Source organism: Mucor velutinosus (assembly GCF_035048745.1).
Source record: "Mucor velutinosus strain NIH1002 chromosome Unknown tig00001574, whole genome shotgun sequence".
In the NCBI taxonomy this organism is placed as follows: Eukaryota; Fungi; Mucoromycota; class Mucoromycetes; order Mucorales; family Mucoraceae; genus Mucor; species Mucor velutinosus.
The window spans coordinates 32870-53558 of NW_027041933.1; the positions used below are offsets into that span (position 1 = coordinate 32870).

The following is a 20689-nucleotide window of genomic DNA, read 5'->3' on the forward strand; positions in this document are numbered from 1 at the left end:
CTGTCAATTGAAAAAAAAAAAGATTTGCCATGTTTCGCAGTAATTTAATTTGATCGTCAGGAGCAGAATTCCTATTAGTGGGTCTATTTTTATTTATGGGCTATATACTAGCTCCAATTCATGTGAATTGATTGGATCAAGTGGTGATGAGAGGGGAGAAAAAAAAAAGCGATCACCATATAAATGAACAATGGGATTGACCGTGTAGCGCGCGCTCGCATGATTTCACAGCATACCCTTTACAGAATACCCCTATGAGTAACATGCTGTGTATACACCACCTTCTTCAATTGTACACTTCCAGAGCATGATCAATAACATCACGTTATGTAGATATACACAATCCAACAGACTAACCCACCGTGAACAAAAATCTATTTATAAACAATTTACAGGAATCTCCATGATACCATCAACTATGGAATCCATAGGGCTTGCTTCCGCTTTACATGACATGGGGATCCATCACTGATGTGTGCTGAAAATATCAATCAGTTACCTGGCATAAAATTCTCCTAAACAAGGCGCAAAACAAAAAGCACAGTGATTCAAGAAATTGGTATTATTACCTTAATTGGTTTGGGTGCTGAAATCCAATATAAAAATGTGATGGTTGTATAGATTCTGATTCTCTTTTTCTCTCCTTTTACTTTTCACACAATAGCAAATGAATAGACTTAGAAAGGCGCTTTCCATAGACAACAGCAGCAAGAACAAAAAGAGGTTCTCGCTGTTTAGTAGCCAACATGCGGCGGCAACAGAACAGCCTGATGCGCTGCCTCGTTTATCCATCAGTTCTCCCTGTGTTGAACATCCACCAGCAATCAATTCAGCCATAGAGTTCAACACCAATAAACAGCATCAGGTATTTGGACTGAGATCAGCGCATTCTCTTACATCGTTTGACGAGAATCTACTGGCATCACCCACAAAGGAAAAACCGTTGATGAGTCGTAGTTTGCAATCGATTCATTCCTCATCAGCATCGAGCTGTTCATCTGATCTGCCACCACTACCAGCAGTACCACCAGCCACACAGAGTGCAGCAGAGGATACACAAGATTATTTGCAATTGGGCATGAAATACCATGAGAAAGGAGAACTGGAAAAAGCGACACATTACTGGCGGCTCTCAGCAGAAGCTGGATCACCACTAGGACTCTTCTTTTACGGCATTGCGTTGCGACATGGATGGGGATGCAAGCGAAATCCCACAAAAGCAGTTTGCTACCTCCAGAGTGCAGCTGAGTGTGCAGTGTATGATTTGCAAACTGGCATCGCTCAGTCAGCGTCGGTCGCAAAATCTGAATTAGTGCTTGCTATTTATGAACTCGGTGTTTGTTTTCGACATGGATGGGGTGTAAGTTGAAAAAGAAACCATAAAAGAGGGCCAACGAACATGTTTTTTTTTTTTTTTTTTTTTTTTCTAACGAGTAAATTCAGGTACCTAAAAATTTGGAAACAGCAACCTACTATTTCCAAGTCGCTTCTAATCTGGGAGATCCAGACGCACAAAATGATTTGGGATTCTGTTATGCGCATGGACTTGGTGTGAAAAAGGACTTGTACTGTGCTGCCAAATACTATCGATTGGCAGAGAAGCAGGGTCAGGGCATGATTGGCAATTCTTGGATCTGGAAAGAGAAATACAACCAAGTGGATGAACCTGGCTGGAATGGAAAAGTCAAAAAGTGATCCACCATGGCTTGCTGGCTTGCTGGCTTGCTGACTGTTGTGTGTGTATGTGTGTATATATTTATATATAGTTGTATCTTTATTAAATCCCAAGAGCGTTGTGTTGTCTTGTCTGAGAAGCGATTCTGGTATTACATTAAAATTTGCTTCCAACTGAATTAGGCAAAGACCTCTTTTTCTTCTGTTCTTTCTCTGATTATATATTCTCTTTTGAAATTTGTGCTATTCTTTTTTCCCCCTTCCTTCCCTCTCTTTTATCGTTGATTGCAAGGGGAGCAACAGCCAACAGCATGGGAAACAGTATCAGCTCCAAATCCAAGGCAATTGACAAACAGCTCAAGATTGAAAAGAAGCGAGCCGGCAAGGAAATTAAAATCCTATTGTTAGGTAATCAAAAAGGACCAAGGAAGCTTTAAAATTAAGAGTCATTTATAAACAACTTGTTCATGTGCATATAGGTGCTGGTGATTCTGGCAAGAGCACCATTATCAAACAGATGAAATTGATTCATGCTTGTGGATTCTCGAGGATTGAAAGGGAAAACTTTCGAGTCATGATATTTACCAATTTGTTGGGATCGATGCAGGCCTTGTTAGAGAGCATGGCCCTGTTGAACCTGACATTTGAGAATGACAGCAATTGGAATTACATTGGCCTGTTTGAGCATCCTGTCAGCTCGTTTCAGCTGTCCATACACGAATCATACCCCATGGACTATCATCAGCCGCTTGTGTCATTATGGAAAGACAAGAGCGTACAGGCGACATTTGCTCGAGGGCATACGTTTGCGTTCAATGAAAATATCAAATAGTGAGTGTGGACAAGAATCACACAGCTTGAATTCATTTGACTTAGATTTGGCCCAGCTTTTTTGATCAATTGGATAGACTGTTTCAACCTGATTATACACCCACAGACCCTGATATCATTCATTGCCGTATAAAGACTACAGGTAGGGGTGAGCAACAGCAGTATATATGTGAACTCCATGTGTGTAACAAGTGCCGACAATCAGGAATTGTCGAGTCCAAATTTAGGCATGGTTCAGTTACTTATAGGATGTTTGATGTTGGAGGACAACGCAGCGAAAGAAAGAAATGGTATGGCAGATCTAAATGCGAAACATCACACTCTGACCATTTGGCATCACATACACACACACACACACACACATATATATATATATATACATATATATATCTAGGATACATTGCTTTGATAATGTGGCCGCGGTCTTGTTTGTAGCCGCCTTGAGTGGTTACGATTGCTGTCTTGTGGAAGACAGATATTCAGTAAGTAGTGTTACATTTCATAATATTTTAATCAAATATTTAAAACTCTACCTTGTACCTTTACCAATCGATCATTCTTCATTTAATTTGATGGCATATAGAATCAGGTAAGCATAATTACACCTAGTTTTTACTAGCAGCAGCATGTGAATTAATGGGCAACATTATATCAGATGTACGAGGCTTTCATGTTGTTTGAGTCTATTTGCAATTCGAAATGGTTTGTCAACACATCCATGATTTTGTTCTTGAACAAGGTGGATTTGTTCAGGCAAAAGATACTGAAATCTGAAATTAAAGAGTACTTTCCAGACTATAAAGGTATATCCATCAAGTATAACCACAAGCTAAAACTAACTCATAGGCAAATATAGGACCATCGGCGGATTATGATCAAGCTACTGAATTCTTCAAAAGACGTTTCACAAAGCTAAATGCCAATGCCAGTAAACAAATTTATGTACATTATACCGTTGCTACAGATACCAGACTACTAGCTCATATTATGGAGTCTGTATCTGATAGTATTCTTCATGAAAACCTTCAAACTTTATTATTGTAGATTTAATTCCCCCCTTTTTATATATATATATATATATATATGGATGTAGTAGTAATTCCTTAATGATATGCCCCCCCCCCCACCTAAAGAGATATACAACGCTTATGACCTTTTGATTAATCAAATAATAATCATGTAGAAATATAAATACTTAACAATTGAATATCAATTGCGGCAGTGTAAATGGGCAAGTGATGCTTTGGGTCTACAACTTTAAGCTGTTCCTATGCATTCACCTTCCTTCCTATGAATTCAGCAGCTGAGACATGGAGAAGAGAGTTACATAGCCCTTTAGCATGCCATGTAGCAAGCACAATTACCTTTTGATTATAGCAATCCAAACACACACACATCATATGGATTCATTTTCAAGTGTTGAATGGACATGTATATGATTTGCTCAATCACTTTTATTGCCGCTTTTTAATGCACATTACCATATCATAAAAGGTTGTAATAAACTCATGTTGAATAGGAGAGGTTACGGTATTTTAAGCAATGCAGTAGACAGTTGATACTAAAACTACAAATGTCTATATTATAGCTCAAGAGTTACAACATGTACAATTGTCTTTTGATTTGAACAAGAAAGAGAAAGAGAAAGCGAGACGTGGTATAAAATAGACAAGCATTGGCATGATGCTCATCATACATGTGTACAGCGTCGCATTGCATTTCAGCTCATGCTTCCTTCTTGGCTCATTCATCAGCAGGCAGTATTACCAATCATGAGAGGCTAAATGTCCATATCGGTCTTTTGGCAGCATAACGAATTGTCGTTTTACAAGTATTGAGAGACAAGTATAAAAAGGCTACATGTTTGCTTTATAACATCTTTCATCCATTTTTTTTTTTTTTTTTTTTTTTTTTTACACTTTAAATGAAATCTGTCTTCATCGTCTATATCTCAGTCGCCCTGGCTGCTGCTACATGCTCGCTAAATCAAAACAATGCTTGTGTCTTGTTTATTGCACCTGGAGGCAACCTCTGTACAAGCACTTTTTGTCAACAAGAAAATTGCTGGTGGTTGCTCAACGTCCGTGCAACAAGAATGCGATCAATTCTTGCTGACTGGTGCTGTCAATTGTGCTTATATTCCAGACGACCCATATTTTACTTGCCAAGCCTGATCTGCCAATGTTTGATCCATTTCACATTATATCCCGTGTATATTGCCACTATCTCAATAAATAATATCGCTCTTGACGCTTTGATCAAATGAATTATGAATATGGCTGCTTTTGATAAAAAAAAAAAAAAAAAAGATTTGGTTGTTGCACAATGTCCATTATAAGTAACATGCTGTATCACAGCACGGCTTTTATTACAGGAATACTAATTCAATGGGCGTGGAGCAGCAATTGCAGGAGCAGTGATGTAGATCAATCGTGTCCTACAGTTGTAAGTAGCTGTCTTGTGCAAACAGGCAGGGCAGCTATAGATAATAAGGTTATACTTGATTGCCATGATGAGCCCAGTTGCCAAGAAGAGGATGATAAAGTAAATTCCTCTGAGAGCTCCTTGAAAATACAGCAATGCGCCTACAGCTCCGGTGAGTACTATGCAACAGCAAGGCCCAATAATACTTCCAACGGCTTTTGTAAACACAAAATAAAGGACAATGAGGGAAGTGAGTAAATGCAGATTGTGTCTTGAGATCAAACAATGCAACATGTTGTAGCAGCTCAACAGTTGAAAGGACTGCCAAACGTTCTCGATGTTGTTGTTGTTGTTGTTGTTGTTGTTGTGGTGGTTGCGACACTGCTAAAAAAAAAGTGTTGTAGTTTGTTGTGCTTGATTCATAAGAAATGGCTGATGACGCTCTGGATCTTGCTGCTGAGAGCTCAATGCAGCAGAGGAGGCTGTATTATCCATGTCTGTGCAAATTGCTTTGATTATGCTAAAAGTGAGAAAAAAAAAAAACTACTAGTATCTTTATATCAACGCGTTTGTTGTCAATGATAATGATACACAACAGAGTAAACTGGTTTGTTTATTAAGAAGGGAATTTACAATTTAGCTTCCAAAAACTCTGCTCTGTTCTTTTGCTTGGAGGCAGCCTTGTTGTATTCTTCTTGTGTAATGGGTCTTGCTTCAACAGCAGGGTTGTATCCAACACGAGGTTGAGAAGAGCCTTGGGTAGCCTTCTTATAGATGGTGACAACAACAGCGCCACCTAAACCAACATTGTGTTGGAGAGCATATTTAGCATTGGGGACTTGACGATCCCCAGTCCAGTTACGCAGTTGCCAGACAAGCTCAGTGCATTGAGCCAGGCCAGTGGCGCCAAGAGGATGGCCCTTTGAAATAAGACCGCCAGATGGGTTGATGACATATTTACCGCCATAGGTATTGTCTCCTGAATCAATCAGAGTATGAGCTTTGCCAACAGGAGTCAAGCCGAGGCCTTCGTATGTCAATAGTTCATTTGCAGAGAAACAATCATGAAGCTCAATGACCTGAACATCTTGAGCAGTAATGCCAGCCTTTTGATAGGCTTGAGCAGCAGCACGACGAGTCATATCACAGCCAGCCCATTCAATTGCATCCGTAGTCAGCATGCGAGGAGAATCAGTAGCCATGACTTGAGCGACAATCTCTACAGCTTGATCCCATAAATTGTGCTTCTTGACAAACGCCTCACTGGCAACAATGGAGCATCCAGCACCGTCAGATGTAGGGCAGCATTGCAGTTTTGTGAGAGGGCCGTATACTTTGGGCGATTGTTCAATTTGCTCCAAAGAGTAAATGTCTCTGAATTGAGAGTAAGGGTTGCGGGCACTGTGGCGATGGTTCTTTTCAGCAATCTTGGCTAAATGCTGAGGAGTAGCGCCGTATTTCTCCATGTAACCGATACCAGCATTACCAAAAATTTGAGCAGCACCAGGAGCCTTAGGATCAAAGCCACGTTCCTGCATCATGACCATCATGACATGGTCTATCAAGCACAGAATGTGTTAGCACGCTTATGTATGGGTGGGAGAAATTTCTGTAATGGTTTTACCGAGAGGGTTTGTGCGATCTGAGAAAGTAGAGGAAAGGGAGCCCCTAGCCATCTTTTCAAAACCAAGAGCCATGGCGCATTCAACTGAACCAGAGGCAACTGCATTGCGAGCTTGATAAAGGGCGGTCGATCCAGTGGAGCAGTTGTTGTTGACATTGATGATGGGAATCTGAGTCATGCCCAATTGATACAATACACGTTGACCAGCAGTGCTATCACCGTAGACGTAGCCTACAGCAGCATATTCAACAGCATCATAGGAAATGCCAGCGTCATTCAGTGCCTTTACAGCTGCTTCAAGGGCGAATTCTATTCAACAGGCATGATGATGGCCACCTGTTAATTAAAGGAACGCTGCAAAACCCCACACGGTAACACTTTACCTGGATAATCTACTTCACCACGAGGCTTGATGAACTTGGACATACCAACCCCAACGACGTATACTTTGTTAGAGACCATTTTTTTTTCTGTCTTGTATTTGAAATAGATTGAGTGAAAAAGAAACAAGAAAGAGACAAGAAGTAACCTGCTTATAAAGTTTATTTAAAATGTGGGGAAATTCATTGGTAGCAGTCCATCACATGTAAATACATTCTATGAATTAGGATAATTTGCCATGACAAAAACAGAGAGAGAGAGAGAGAGAGAGAGAGACAGACAGAGAGAGTGGGAGTTTAAAGGGGGGGGCCTATTTCGTTTGCATAAACCATTCAGGCTGTTTGTGTACAGTAGTCTATGGGAAAAAAAAAATCAAGGGGGGTGAAGGGGATCTCCAAAACCTGTTATTGAGTGCATTGGTGTTCACCCGATGGATCCGTATGCCTATTTGAAATAATTTAGCACAATGGTATTGTAGCTATACAAGAATACTACAGCTAGTGGCGACCTTGCTTCTGTGAACATAGGGATCGCTAGAGTGAACGATGTTTCCAAGCAGTTGTTTGGTCAATTTTGCCTTGATGACAATATTGAGCGTCATCGATAGCAGTAGATCAATAAGTTTCAAAGCACTGTGCGGACTCTGCCCTCCTTTAAAAATTATTTCTGAAAAAATTTCAAGATAACAGTATTACAGAAGGGCAACAGTTTATTGTAACTCGTAACTTGATTATGAGCGTTCAATGTATGTATTGTCTCCATGGAGATTCTTCAGGACACCACAACAAAACCTAATTAAAATTCCGCTATACTTCAAAAGTTGCAGAACCCAAGTTTACGTTGGATGGCCATCATTTGATATGATATTTCTTTCTATCAATGATTGCCCTAGAGAAAGTGTATAGACCATACGTAGTGTATTGTTAGCCCTGGCTAAATATCTGAGCTCTATTGAATAGTGCTGCTAACTCGGTCGTTTTCTATTGAGATTTTCTCCTAAATTGGCAAAAGATATTTATTTGGTCGAAAAACTATATCTCGTATCCAGGATAGCTCGAAATGGTGATTTTACATGATAAATTAGACTTCAAGGTCTCTTTTTTTTTTTTTTCGCAATAGTACATGCCATAATGAAAACCGGGTTCGTTTGATTTTCAAGAAAAACCACGAGGCACCTCTCATGCAAAATATGAGGATTTCGGTCAATGGTTCCCCGTTTTTTTTTTTTTTTTTTTTTTTTTTTTTTTTTTTTTTTTTTTAAAAAAAAAAAATGAGATGATGCTCCAGCTAGCAAGTACTAGTCGAGAGCAATCGATTAGTGCCACTATGGCGGTCTAAACCCGCTCAAAGAGGGTGGTATCGAGAGCGCAACATTGGCAAATGCTGTCGTATTCTGATAAGAAACGCATTTCGTCCAAAATATGCGAAATTGAAGCCATAATAATATCATTATCAAACAAGTAGATACCTGTTGAGCTTGATACATAGATTAGTCAATGTATAAGTATGAGGCTTAGATTGAGGATTCCGTTAGACGATGCTACAGAAATGCTACGTAATGTATCAACGTGAATCAACTCGGCTCTTCTCATCGCTTGGTCACCTATGTACTTTCATGGCCCATCTTGGTATTCCTCACCTAAAAGATTACTACTACAGATGGCTATGACGTTTAAACTTCCGGCTGCATTTATAAGTTTTTCACTACAATCATTTTTTTTTCTCTCTTTATCTAAACAAAATGCAAACACAATTTAACGCTAGAGGAAATGGATGGCGAGGATCAAACCCATCTCGACAACTCGACGGACTATCACAGCCATTGACTCGTCCACTGGAGTCCATGGATGAGAAGGAATTGAGAGCACAGTACGAAAAGACGAATACCATGTTGAATAACCCGTAAATACAGTGGCAGAGCAGCAGCGATAAAAAGAAAAAAAAAATAGCCATAGTAATTGCCTTTTGATAGCAATTTAAAACTACCTGACGGAGGAGCCAAGCTGAAGGCTAAACTGGAACAAATTCAATCGTTATTAGAAGCACAACAGGCAAACGAAAGCAACATTACAGATAAAGTGTCAGGCTTGTCCTTGAACGAGAAGCCAGACATTCGCAAAGCAACCGTGCTACGATCTAGTCAAGCAGAAGTCCACCCCGAAAGCTTGTTGCGGGCCCATCCAACACATGGCCACATGGCGGCTGCCAGTCATTCATTGCATGTAGGTTTGATAGTATAGCGAGCCATGGTAGGGATTGACACATGCTATATAGGCGGGCACACGCATGATGAGTCTCGAGGAATCGATGCAGTTACAAGAAGCGCAACAAAAGGACATCAAGCTGGCCAACATGCGAAAGAAGATTCAGTCGATTCGAGGATCTAGTACCGCCAGAACAAGCGAGAGCTTAGCAGATGATCTTTCCTTGACCATGGACAACTTGCAACTGGATCCGGAGACTCGCATACCTCGACCCGACGACGACAACCCAGAGGACATGGAAGGAGAAGATGCTGATTCAGATGATGACACAACAGATTCGGAAGATCCAGACCTAGACGACATGGGCGACTTTGAAAGATACGACGACGAAGGCTACGAAGAAGACGACCAACAGGTGTTTGAGGATGGACAGCAGCATAATAATAACAATAGACGCATCTAGCTTGTCTTGGAAATAAAACGGCACATAGCCCTCCCCCCCCCACGTTGCATACATAGTCTCATGTCCACTGCTGGCACGAATTTCATTGACAGCTCCTCTTTTCTTTTGCACTGTGATTAAGATTGGGACTGAATCCCTTTTTTCTTTTTTTCATTTCGCACAAAAAAAAAAAAATCTTTCTCTGCTTGTTTCCAATTTCCAATAATGAATAGTAGATATCGCGAAAGAAAGTACAACACATCAGACAATGATCGCTTAATAAGAGCATTGTCTCAACCCGTTCAAGCTTGGTAAGAAAGGAGCATGGCATTGAGCAACACGCGTTTCCCCCCCCCCCCTCCTTCTCATTCTTATGTTGTGCAGGGAGAAGAAATGGACACCACAATCCAATTCAAAAACGCTTCAAACATTCAAGTGGGTCAAATGTAAGGGCAATTGCGTGTAGATGGATCCAGCAGTGTCCTAACACACATATTACACAGCCGACAAGGTCATTGAATTTGAGCAAGATCCAGAGAGTGAAGAAGAGCCTGAGCCTATGGAAACAGATCAAACACCAGCAGCAACAACCACTGTGGTAGAGCAGGTTGAAGCTGTAAAGACAGAGGGTATCGCAAATGGCAAGGTTTCTGTATCAGAAACAACTGTTACCAAGGACATAGCTGATGGACAAGAGAAGGCGTCTACAACCACAATCACTACAACTGAGCAGCCATCCAATACACCCGCCGACGCCAATGCAACATCAGCTACTACTACCACTACTACCACCACCACCACTACTACTACTACAGGATCAGACAAGAAATTAGATGAATCCAGTATTCCTGGCGGACCTAGCTCCATCATATCCAACAAGGCAGTGTCGTCCATTATGGCAGAGGACGCAGAGGATGAGGATGATCAGCGATCCCAAACACCCAAACTGGACGATATTTCTGATGACGAGGAAAAGAACGGAAACGATGATGATGAGGACAACGATGTGGATAGCATAAACGATGCCTCCAAGCACCCTGCTTTAGCACCCCACGCACAAGCACACATGACAGACGACGATATGACGGATTCGACAGTAGCTACACCACAGACCACGACAGAAGGAAACACACCTATGCCCATGTTGGAGGATGAGCCCATGGAAGAATCCAGTGCCAGCAGCACATTGCCTCATCCATTAAGCCAGGAAATTTTGACTGGGGCAACTGCCTTTATCAATAACGAAGATAATGGATCGATGAACAATGATTCTCCAGCAATTCAGACACCCGAAGACCATGTTCCTCAGCATCAGCCTGAAGCCATGGAGGAGCAGCAATAAACGAGGGGCCTATAACATTTACTTAATAAACACATGATTTCTCATCAGACCTGCGCTTTGACAAGAGAGCTTATCATGGCTCATCGACACTGCCCATAAAGCCTTGGATTGTCCTTGAGCAGAAATCTCAATGAAAATTTGCATTATGCCTACAGACAATGCCAATGGATAAATATACAATCCATGCATTATCTGAAATCCGGATATGGCAATCAATTGAGCATCTAATAAGCAGAACCATATGGATGGCTGATTCCTTTTCTTGCATAGCCTAGTCCTGACATACAGAGTGGTACCAAACAATGTCGCTTGGCGCCTGTGGTTACCTATTGTGCCTCAATTAGGGTTCGTGCTGTTGATAGAAAAAAAAAAAAAAAAAAAAAAAAAAAAACTCGAGTAACATCCACAGTTTTTACTATTAGAAGATAGGGACGAATTAGTGTACTGCGTCTATGTTCACTAAAAGATCGACACATATCTCTCCGGGACAAAGTCCAGCCCTCAACAAAATGCCATCATGTAGCACTCAAAAGGAGCAGCAAGTTCTAGATGTAGGAAAAGAGAGAAAAGATCCATCAATAACAAGATGATTTGAAGGATCTTGTATGATGGGACGGGGTGTGTGTGGGGGAGGGGGGAGGGCAAAGATACCTTTCTCTACTGAATGCCCAATTGCGCACTATAAGCCTAAATAGAGACGACTGTTGGAGGGTACCTTCTAGTCCAAACATCCATCTTATTTCATATCGTAATCAGAAGGTTATAAAACATCAGAGCGCTGTCTTCAATCGGGATATATCCTCAGATACAAGAATCGCATCAAGCATGACAAAGCAGTTCACATAAAAAAAAAAAAAAAAAAAGAGGCACCAAAAGACGCAAAGACTACAACTGACGCACGTCTCTGGAGTATTAACCATTCTCAAACACAAGAGCTACATACTTGTCGCTTTCGTGAAGCCACCAAATTTAATCAATCCTCTTTGCCATCAAGTGAATACAGTGCTGTGTTGTATGATAAATACCAAGGCGACCAAGATGATGACGAATACGAATGTACAGGCAGTAAAAATGAATCGCAAGGCCAAGATGCATATCAAGCTAAAGATAAAGGCATTTCGTCAATAGTGTCGGCAACGAGAAATGTGCGCATCTCCCAAGCAAACTTCTCTTCTTCTTCTTGCTCTGAGGAACCATCAGAGAGAAAGAGCCAGCCTGTTACTGATGCTCTCCTCACCCCCCCAAAGACGAACCATGATCTCAACAGGGCCTTACAGAAGAGTAACCAACTTGACAACTCACTTTCTCTTTCTTCAAAGAGAACTCCCTCTAATACAAGAACTCAAGAAAAGCAGCCCGTGTCTACTACTCAAGTGATTATGAACCCTCTACTACCAAGTAGAATAAAGTAGTAGCCTTTCTTATTCTTTCATGTTACTACATTTATTGTTCATCTGATTGGATGAAATTTGAAAAAAAAAAAAAAAATAGCCATTGACACTCCCCCATTCAAGGATTTTTTGCAAGCGACTTTTCTTTCTGGGTTACACTCTTTTTTTTTCTTCTCAACACTATGAATTTCGTGTACAGTAACTTGTACAAACACTCACAATATCAATGCAAGATATCACCCAACAGCTACTATTTTGCCAATGCACAAGAGAATCGACTCGTGATCAGGAGGAATACAACCGACATGACCGTGCTCCAAGTGCACGAAACACGCCGACCGATTGACTACATACAATGGGCACCTGATTCACAACACATTCTCTGCGTCAACTTCGAGCATCATCGAGTGGAGATACGATCAGCAGCTGATTCGGCATGGCAGGCATCCATCTCTGAACAGGCGTTTCCGTTTGTTCGTGTGCGATGGAGCCCTGATTCCAAGAACATCATTTGTGTAGCAGAACTAGAGGTGCCATGTTTTGATGTCTTGACAAGATGGACAGACGATGCTGACTGTGTATATTTGTGTATAGCTACGGATTGCCATGTGGAATTTATCGACATCCACCATGAAATTTATGAATCATATCAAGTATTCAGAAAAAGGTACACGGGCTATCCTATTGTTTTGCCACCCCCCTTCCCATCTCACACAGCAGCATGTGGCTGGTTTCATAGGCATTGAAACAAGCCCAGACGGCAAATACGTAGCAATTATCGAGCGACATGGCGGCAATGGCGACTACATCAGCATCTATCATGCCAATTCGTATATTTTGCTGCAGCGATTTGCATTGGATCTGGTGGATGTAGAGGACATCAAATGGTCTCCAAACAGCATGTACATCATAGCCTGGGATAACTGTCTCTATGTAAGCCAGTAGGCATGAAATGACAGGCCATGATCTCATCTTTATATAACAGCACAAGGCATCCGTGTACCGGCAAGATGGGTTTCTACTGAAATCTTATTCTGGGTACGAGTATGGTTTAGGCATCAAATCAGTGCACTGGAGTCCCAATAGTCTTGTGATTGCTCTGGGTAATTTTGATGATACGGTAAGAAGGTTTCTTCCAGCATGAATCCGAATGCTTAAAAATGTGGCCAATTAGATACACTTGCTCTCCACCTTGACCTGGGAGCCGATTGGTAGCTTGACACATCCAACCACATTGAGTGTGTCTGCAGACACGGTAAGAGGGTCTACAACCCAAGTGGTACATGAGTGCACACACTCATCATTATCGCATTGTAGAATGTTTTAGAGGAGACTGAAGTAGCAATATCCCAGACGACACTTTCATCGAGTAAAATAGACTGTAGGTTAAACATAATGCAGCAATGATAGTGGGAGGGGAGTATGGATTGACAGACTGCCTTGTCTACGTAGATCGATACATCATGAGACGACCCTTCAATATACCCTCCCGCAGACCCGATTACAACGAGTTTGACCCCAAGATTGGCATTGGATCCATGTTTTTCAGCCCAGATGGCTTGTACATTTGCAGCAAAGACGACAGGATGCCCACTGTGCTATGGATTTGGCAGGTGTCTACACTGAAATGTATCCACATGCTGATATTCCGGAAGCCCATCAAGCAAGCTGTATGGAACCCGTCTCATGATCATCTTATTGCTATTATTTGCAGCGATGAAAATATACATTTTGCAGAAGTGACAGTGGAAAACGAAGGCATTGAAATGATCCCAGTGACGGTACCTTATGGTAAGTGTGCATAGAAAGTGATCTCTATGTCTGTGTTCTGAATGAGTCTATGTGCGTGTAGATGATTTCACAATCAAGCAACTGAAATGGAGTCGCAAGGGAGATGCATTGGTGTTACTAGATCAGCAAGTGTTTAGTTTGGCAGTTGTAAAGTGATCAAAAGGATGCAGCCAAATGTTTATTTATAAACTATACAGACGCACATGTTGCGCTATACACAATAGGGAGCTTCCCTCATAGTGTCGCAAGTGTGTGTGTGTGTGTGTGTGTTTCAACAATATCACGTGTTTTTAGATTCTTGTTGTATAGTATCATATGAACTATTCTTTTCTCTCTTCCTTTTATTTATTTATAAATATATATATATATATATATATATTGCTATTGATAAAATAAATGGGCCAATCTTCCTCATCGTCGTCGTCAGCCGCATCGCATACGAATACAGCAGCATCCTCTACAAGGCATGACAATGCATCTACTCGGACATTACACTCGACTTCGATGCACTCGCAGCAGCAACGGCCCGTATCGTTCTTTAGAAGAATATCGAATCGACTGCATGTAACACATCCTACACGGCGATTTGGAAGGCCTAATAGACAGAACAACATTCAGCATCACCATCATACGCAGCAGCAGCAGCCGCAACAACATCATCGTCTCCATACATCAGCGTCATCTACCACATCCAGCGTTCGTCGAGCAACACAGGAAGCCACCAGACAAGCAGCAGCAGTGACTGGACCACCGACAAGCAGCTTCTTGGTACATTCTGCTTCATCCACATCCACAACGCCACCTCCACCGCCGTCTGCGCCGCTCAATAGCAGCCGAAATAGCACCATATCATCGTCAGATGCGACTTACCTCAACGAGCTGTTGTCCTCTGTAGTGTTTAGAGATAACAATAGCGTGCATTCATCAAGCCAAGAACAGCAGCAGCAACGCGGTAATTCGTTTTTGAGGTATTTGCAACTACCGCTTCGTATGCAGGACACTGCAAGCAGTAACACAACACCACCGCAATCATCTGCATCCTCAACTACATCCAGACGAATGCACATTTTGGTCATAGAGTACCGCACCAACACCACAAATCCAGTAGAGGACACCACAACGCCATTAACTCCACCTCCTACCTACCGCTTCTTGGGCTTGAGACGACCGAGATCTGAGGTATCGACCACATCATCCACAGAAACCATCCAGTCCATGCCTCTCTCGATGAACTCGACTCAAACAGGAAATCGTACTGTAGCAGCAGCATCTCAACAACAACAACAACAACAACAACAGCAGCAGCAAGAAGGTCAATGGATCGTCTATGTGCTCAACAGCAACAACAACAGTAATGCCAATATGACGCCATTGCAAGCACTGTCAAGTTCCCTGGTGCTGGAGGACAATCCCAGTTACGAGGATCTGTTATGGCTGACCAACATGCTGGGACCTGCAAGACCCAATACAACGACACAAGCAGCCGTTGATGAAGCCATTCCAGTGACACAATGGTCAAATGAAGACATCAAGGACGAGCAGTGCCTCGTTTGTCTGGACGAATTTGCGTTTAAGCAACCAGTGCGAGTGTTGAAATGTCATCATGTCTTTCATAAAGAGTGTGTGGATCGTTGGTTATGCGAAGCACATAATTCGTGCCCCGTTTGTAGAGGTGTGCCTGTCTAGCATCTGTTGCATTGACATCATTTGAATGAATCCAATCAAACGTGCATGCCAAACTATTTAACCTTATTTTAGGTGTCCCCCCCCCCACAAATGATGCATACTAGTAGGTACCATCATTTAGCCTGTAATGTGTGAATATATTGTAGTTGTCATGGTAACTGTACCTGATTGTAGCATATTCCGAATTTAAATCATATCATTATATATATATATATATATCCCTCCACATCTATCATATCATATCATATAAAATAATAATAAAAACATGAATCATTAAGACTACTACTAGTGTGTGTGTGTGTGTGTGAACCTAGTTTCACCATCGTCTTTTTTTTTTTTTTTTTCCCTCTCCCCCCACATTTTACCAATCCATTTGAGCCAATGAAACATTTGAATTATACTGAACCGTTCTATATTTCTTTTCCAATTTTCCTTTACAAGAAAAAAGAAAAAGGCACTCATGTGAAATCATGGAGATGGTCCTTCAGTATAAAAAGAGCAAGACAAATTCTCCTTTTAGGATATCTCATCTTTTTTTTTTTTTTATATATATTTTTTTCTCAACATTTACAAATACAAAAATGACTATTTCAATTCAATCCAAAGTCTTGACTACAGACAACATGAATCCACTCATCAAGAATGTGGAATACGCTGTTCGTGGCCGCTTGGCTATCAGAGCAGAGGAAATCCGCACTGACATTGAACAAGGCGTCAAGTATCCCTTTGATGAGGTTGTCAACTGCAACATTGGTAATCCTCAACAACTCAATCAAGCTCCAATTACATTCTTCCGTCAAGTTGCCTCTCTGTGTGATAATCCTGATTTATTGAAAAAGGAGCATCGCAATCTGGTATCTCAACTCTACCCCACGGACGCTCTTGAGCGTGCTGAGACTCTGCTGCACTCCATTGGTAGTGTGGGTGCCTATTCTCATTCTCAAGGTGTCCCTCATATCCGCAATACAGTTGCACAGTTCCTCAAGGAACGTGATGGCTATTCAGCAGATCCTAATCACATTTACCTCACTCAAGGTGCCTCAGCTGGTGTGCAAACTCTCTTGAGCATGCTGACTGAAAATGAACACTCTGGTATCATGATCCCCATTCCTCAGTACCCTCTCTACTCTGCTTCATTGTCTCTGTACGGCGCAACTCCTGTGCATTACTATCTCGACGAGTCTACTGGATGGAGCCTGGATATCGAGCAGCTGACACAGGTAGTGGCCCAAGCCCGCAAGCAAGGTACAGATGTGCGTGCATTAGTCATTATCAATCCTGGCAACCCCACTGGCCAATGTCTGGAAGCAAGCAACTTGCAAGAGATCATTTCGTTCTGTTACAAGGAGAGATTGGTGCTATTGGCCGACGAAGTCTATCAAACAAATATTTATGAACCCGAGAAGCGTCCTTTTATCAGTTTCAAGAAGGCATTGATGGATCATCCTGATGCAGAGGTGAGAGAGGGTTTGGAGTTGGTGTCATTCCACTCTATCTCCAAGGGTATGATTGGTGAGTGCGGTCGTCGTGGTGGCTACTTTGAGTGCGTCAACTTGGATCAGGGTATCCTGGATCAAATCTACAAGATGGCTTCTGTTTCATTGTGCCCCAACCTGCATGGCCAAATCTTGGTGGATTTGATGTGTAACCCCCCGCGTTTTGGAGAGCCTTCTTATGAGTCATATACGGCAGAAATTAAAACCATTTACGATTCATTGCGCCGTCGATCCAAAAAGCTGCAAGATTGTTTCAACAACCTGGAAGGCGTGAGTTGCCAACCTGCCCAAGGCGCCATGTATCTATTCCCTCAGATCACTCTTTCCAACAAGGTGATTGAAGAAGCCAAGAAGGCCAACATTGCTCCTGACGCCTACTACTCTCATGCCATGTTGGAAGCCACTGGTGTTTGCGTGGTTCCTGGTAAGTTATTTTTCCCACGATAGAGCCGCAGATCAAAACGCTAATACTCCATGTATGTATAGGTTCCGGTTTCGGGCAAAAGGATAATACCTGGCATTTCAGATCCACCTTTTTACCAGAGGAACATTTGTTTGACAAGTTTTGCTCAGATCTTGAAAAGTTCCACCATCAATTCCTCAAAGACCATAGAGACTAAATAACCATTATAGCCTACATCTTTCTTACCTTCTTGTCGTATATATATATATTTATTTCTATCCTTTTCTTGTTACATATTATACCTCATTTTCAGTAAAAAAAAAAAAAAAAAACTCGTTTTCGCAATTCACACGCTGTAGCCATGCATTTTCAGCTTCTTCTCTCATATAGGCCTAACCTTTAGAGGATATCAAAAGATAATGAGGGGCAGTGTATTACAAGATTCTGTAAAACCTTCAAATGTAACAGTTACCCCACATCGGATCATCGTTTAGTGGGCGTCCCCCCCCCCTCCCCCAGTACATGACTCCAAAAAAAAAAAAAAAAAAAAAAGTCTAGACTTGGCTGGCATGTTGGTGGCGCGCATTTGTATACTCGTAAAAGGTGATTATTGATTTTGAAGTAGTAGCAATGGTTGAGTGTATAGGGTTTTAATTCTAGTCAAATACTGCATGTACTTGTTGTTGATATTGGCTCAAGATATTGTTTGACTTACAAAAGAAACATCATCACAAAGTTGACCAATCGATGTCCTATGCATGCCTATAGGAACAAGTGCGTGCTTTAGAGTTCCATCAAATCACCAAATGGAACCATGTAGTGTTTGTATGTTGACCCTTTTAATAATCCTTCTTGTTAAATGTATAGATGCAATTACAACAGGCTGATAATGCTGCAATTTTCAAAGCTTTCTTGTCTCCGTAAAGGTGATTGATATCAAGGCTTGGAATGTTTAGATGATGGCGGATTTTCTTCATTCTAATGCTATCTGTTTCAAACTGTATATAAAATTTATAATTGCTTGGCTTTTGTATTCATTCCAGCATTCAATCTGTAGAAAATCTTTCAAATGTTTACTGAAATTTCCTTTGGAGCCGTACTGACTTTCACACTGTGCACAGAATCAATTGGGGTCATTGGCGTCAATTGCATATCCAGAATTTGTTATTGTTTTCTCGTGGCAACGTCATTGAATTTTTCGTAAATGTGTCGAGTATCCCCCCCCCCTCATATTCCTTCTTCGATCACACCTGACACAGTAAAGATTCGGCTCGTTTATATCTATCTCGGCGCTAGGGTTGGTATTCACTCTGGGAACAGGAGAGAGCTCTATACAATGAGGCCCTCTGCAACGTATTGTATAGCTGCTTCGATTTTCAGAATAAAATTTGCAAACACTGCAATACAAGTCGGGATCACAACAATCAGGAAGCTTTTTTTGGAATTATATGCAAATAATCTTTTTGTTATCATCTGATGGGAATGGCGAAGGTACCTATGATAAGCGGCCTTTGAGGGGGGTAGGTACGTTTGCAGAAGCGGCAGTAGTTGTTAGGATCATCAATGTCATGTTTTGATTTTTCTTTTTCATCGACCTTCTCTCGAATGGAAGGTTCAACTAATAGGTGGTGTCTGAGTGTCCATTTCTTGGTATAAGATTTGTCGCAAACTCTGCAATAATTGTTAGGGCCGCTGATATCTAGCTTAAGGTTATTTATTGGAGACACTGAATTGCTATCCATCTTGTGAAAAATATATAGACGCTTGTTCAAAAAAATTTTTTAGTAGAAAACGTTGTGCTGTAAATGCTACATTGGTTGTTGAGATTTGGTGCTTTTGCGGTTGTATCAGAGGTGGTCATACGCATGTGATGTACCTTACAGCAATGGGTTCCATACTTGTGTGTTCAATCTTGCGTGTGATGTCGCGTATTCTGCAGTGGGAATTCAAGTCATGTACAATGGGCAGATTCTCTCTATTGTAGTTTTGGATTTGTAGGCCACTCAATTTGTGCACAGCTCTCCCAATGACTTGAGAGACACTTTTTTTTTGTCTTGTATTGCCGTTTACAAAATACGCAGTAGTAGCTTGGATCATTCCAATCAAGGAGAATGTCAGCGCTTTTGATAATGGCACAGCGATTCTGCATTATTCGGAAGCTGCGAATGTGTTTGGGATGCCTTCTGTAATAAGCTTGTTGTCTGTATGCTACGTTGCATTGAACGGCAGTGGAAGTTGGGATCATGGGGGGTAAAGAATCACATCGCTGAGCGGCCCATCTCCTTTCGTTTTTAATATGATGCATATGTGTAAGATGCTAAAAATAGCTTCGTTTTGAGAGATGAGTATTCTCGCAGCTTTGGCAAAAGTTATTCGGGGGTAATTGACCAAATTCACATGTTTGATAATGGATTTTTTAAAGCTTATAATATGATGAACCAACTTGCGAAGACTCTTCATTGCTTGGTAACTGTCAAGTTTCATTTTGCATAGGCAGCAATGATAATAGTAACCCTTCTTTCTTAATCCCTTGGTACCGACTTTAGCAGAAGCTACTTGGTACAATTGTTCTGAAACAAACATATCAGTGATATAACGAACACTTCATTTTTCACTGCGTTTTCTTTGATTTACCACAAATAAAGTAATTAGAAAAAAGAGTATCATGAAAATAATCAGGCAAAGAATATCGTTTATTACATTGGGAAATGAGGGGCTTATACAGTATACAATTCGAACTGAGAGGCTTGATGTGAGGATAAAGTATTAGATGGGGGTGATATGGGTGACAGGATAACTTATTCAATCTATTATCCTGAACATGCCCCAACTAGGATCATAATTGAATCCTGTTTAAATGTCAAAGTTAATGATCTGATGTGATGTGTGCTTGAACTGAGTGTTTCTTCGCATTTAGAGATCAAAATGACACGTCGTTCTTGCTTGATATAAGTATCATTCAATTCTCTTTTGTCGGAAGTATCGCCTATGCCCGTTGCT

General features: G+C 41.3%; 8 protein-coding genes across 8 annotated transcripts; 7 read left to right on the forward strand and 1 right to left on the reverse strand.

Annotated features, from left to right (window-relative positions):
* Nucleotides 1-667: 667 nt before the first annotated feature.
* On the forward strand, nucleotides 668-1695 carry ATC70_013214 (MFS domain-containing protein; the record flags this gene model as incomplete). The annotated part of the gene is made up of 2 exons (XM_064832379.1): nucleotides 668-1360; nucleotides 1444-1695. 2 exons carry the CDS (start codon nucleotides 668-670, stop codon nucleotides 1693-1695), a joined length of 945 nt encoding a protein of 314 aa, XP_064675607.1.
* A 290-nt stretch (nucleotides 1696-1985) lies between these two features.
* Nucleotides 1986-3549, forward strand: ATC70_013215 (uncharacterized protein; the record flags this gene model as incomplete). The annotated part of the gene is made up of 7 exons (XM_064832380.1): nucleotides 1986-2082; nucleotides 2154-2505; nucleotides 2562-2647; nucleotides 2711-2795; nucleotides 2900-2987; nucleotides 3161-3308; nucleotides 3362-3549. 7 exons carry the CDS (start codon nucleotides 1986-1988, stop codon nucleotides 3547-3549), a joined length of 1044 nt encoding a protein of 347 aa, XP_064675608.1.
* A 2009-nt stretch (nucleotides 3550-5558) lies between these two features.
* RKI1_3 (ribose-5-phosphate isomerase rki1) lies at nucleotides 5559-7015 on the reverse strand (the record flags this gene model as incomplete). Its single annotated transcript, XM_064832381.1, has 3 exons — nucleotides 5559-6487; nucleotides 6554-6862; nucleotides 6937-7015. 3 exons carry the CDS (start codon nucleotides 7013-7015, stop codon nucleotides 5559-5561), a joined length of 1317 nt encoding a protein of 438 aa, XP_064675609.1.
* A 1660-nt stretch (nucleotides 7016-8675) lies between these two features.
* Nucleotides 8676-9601, forward strand: RIB7 (2,5-diamino-6-(ribosylamino)-4(3H)-pyrimidinone 5'-phosphate reductase; the record flags this gene model as incomplete). Its single annotated transcript, XM_064832382.1, has 3 exons — nucleotides 8676-8836; nucleotides 8907-9156; nucleotides 9209-9601. The coding sequence occupies 3 exons, from the start codon at nucleotides 8676-8678 to the stop codon at nucleotides 9599-9601; spliced, it is 804 nt and encodes a 267-aa protein (XP_064675610.1).
* A 204-nt stretch (nucleotides 9602-9805) lies between these two features.
* ATC70_013218 (uncharacterized protein) lies at nucleotides 9806-10922 on the forward strand (the record flags this gene model as incomplete). The annotated part of the gene is made up of 3 exons (XM_064832383.1): nucleotides 9806-9891; nucleotides 9965-10026; nucleotides 10084-10922. The coding sequence occupies 3 exons, from the start codon at nucleotides 9806-9808 to the stop codon at nucleotides 10920-10922; spliced, it is 987 nt and encodes a 328-aa protein (XP_064675611.1).
* A 1573-nt stretch (nucleotides 10923-12495) lies between these two features.
* ATC70_013219 (uncharacterized protein) lies at nucleotides 12496-14260 on the forward strand (the record flags this gene model as incomplete). Its single annotated transcript, XM_064832384.1, has 8 exons — nucleotides 12496-12843; nucleotides 12908-12980; nucleotides 13053-13246; nucleotides 13299-13433; nucleotides 13488-13568; nucleotides 13631-13694; nucleotides 13766-14104; nucleotides 14166-14260. The coding sequence occupies 8 exons, from the start codon at nucleotides 12496-12498 to the stop codon at nucleotides 14258-14260; spliced, it is 1329 nt and encodes a 442-aa protein (XP_064675612.1).
* A 240-nt stretch (nucleotides 14261-14500) lies between these two features.
* saf4 lies at nucleotides 14501-15790 on the forward strand (the record flags this gene model as incomplete). Its single annotated transcript, XM_064832385.1, has 1 exon — nucleotides 14501-15790. One exon carries the CDS (start codon nucleotides 14501-14503, stop codon nucleotides 15788-15790), a length of 1290 nt encoding a protein of 429 aa, XP_064675613.1.
* Nucleotides 15791-16371: 581 nt separating this feature from the next.
* On the forward strand, nucleotides 16372-17906 carry ATC70_013221 (uncharacterized protein; the record flags this gene model as incomplete). The annotated part of the gene is made up of 2 exons (XM_064832386.1): nucleotides 16372-17710; nucleotides 17773-17906. 2 exons carry the CDS (start codon nucleotides 16372-16374, stop codon nucleotides 17904-17906), a joined length of 1473 nt encoding a protein of 490 aa, XP_064675614.1.
* Between the last annotated feature and the right edge of the window lie 2783 nt (nucleotides 17907-20689).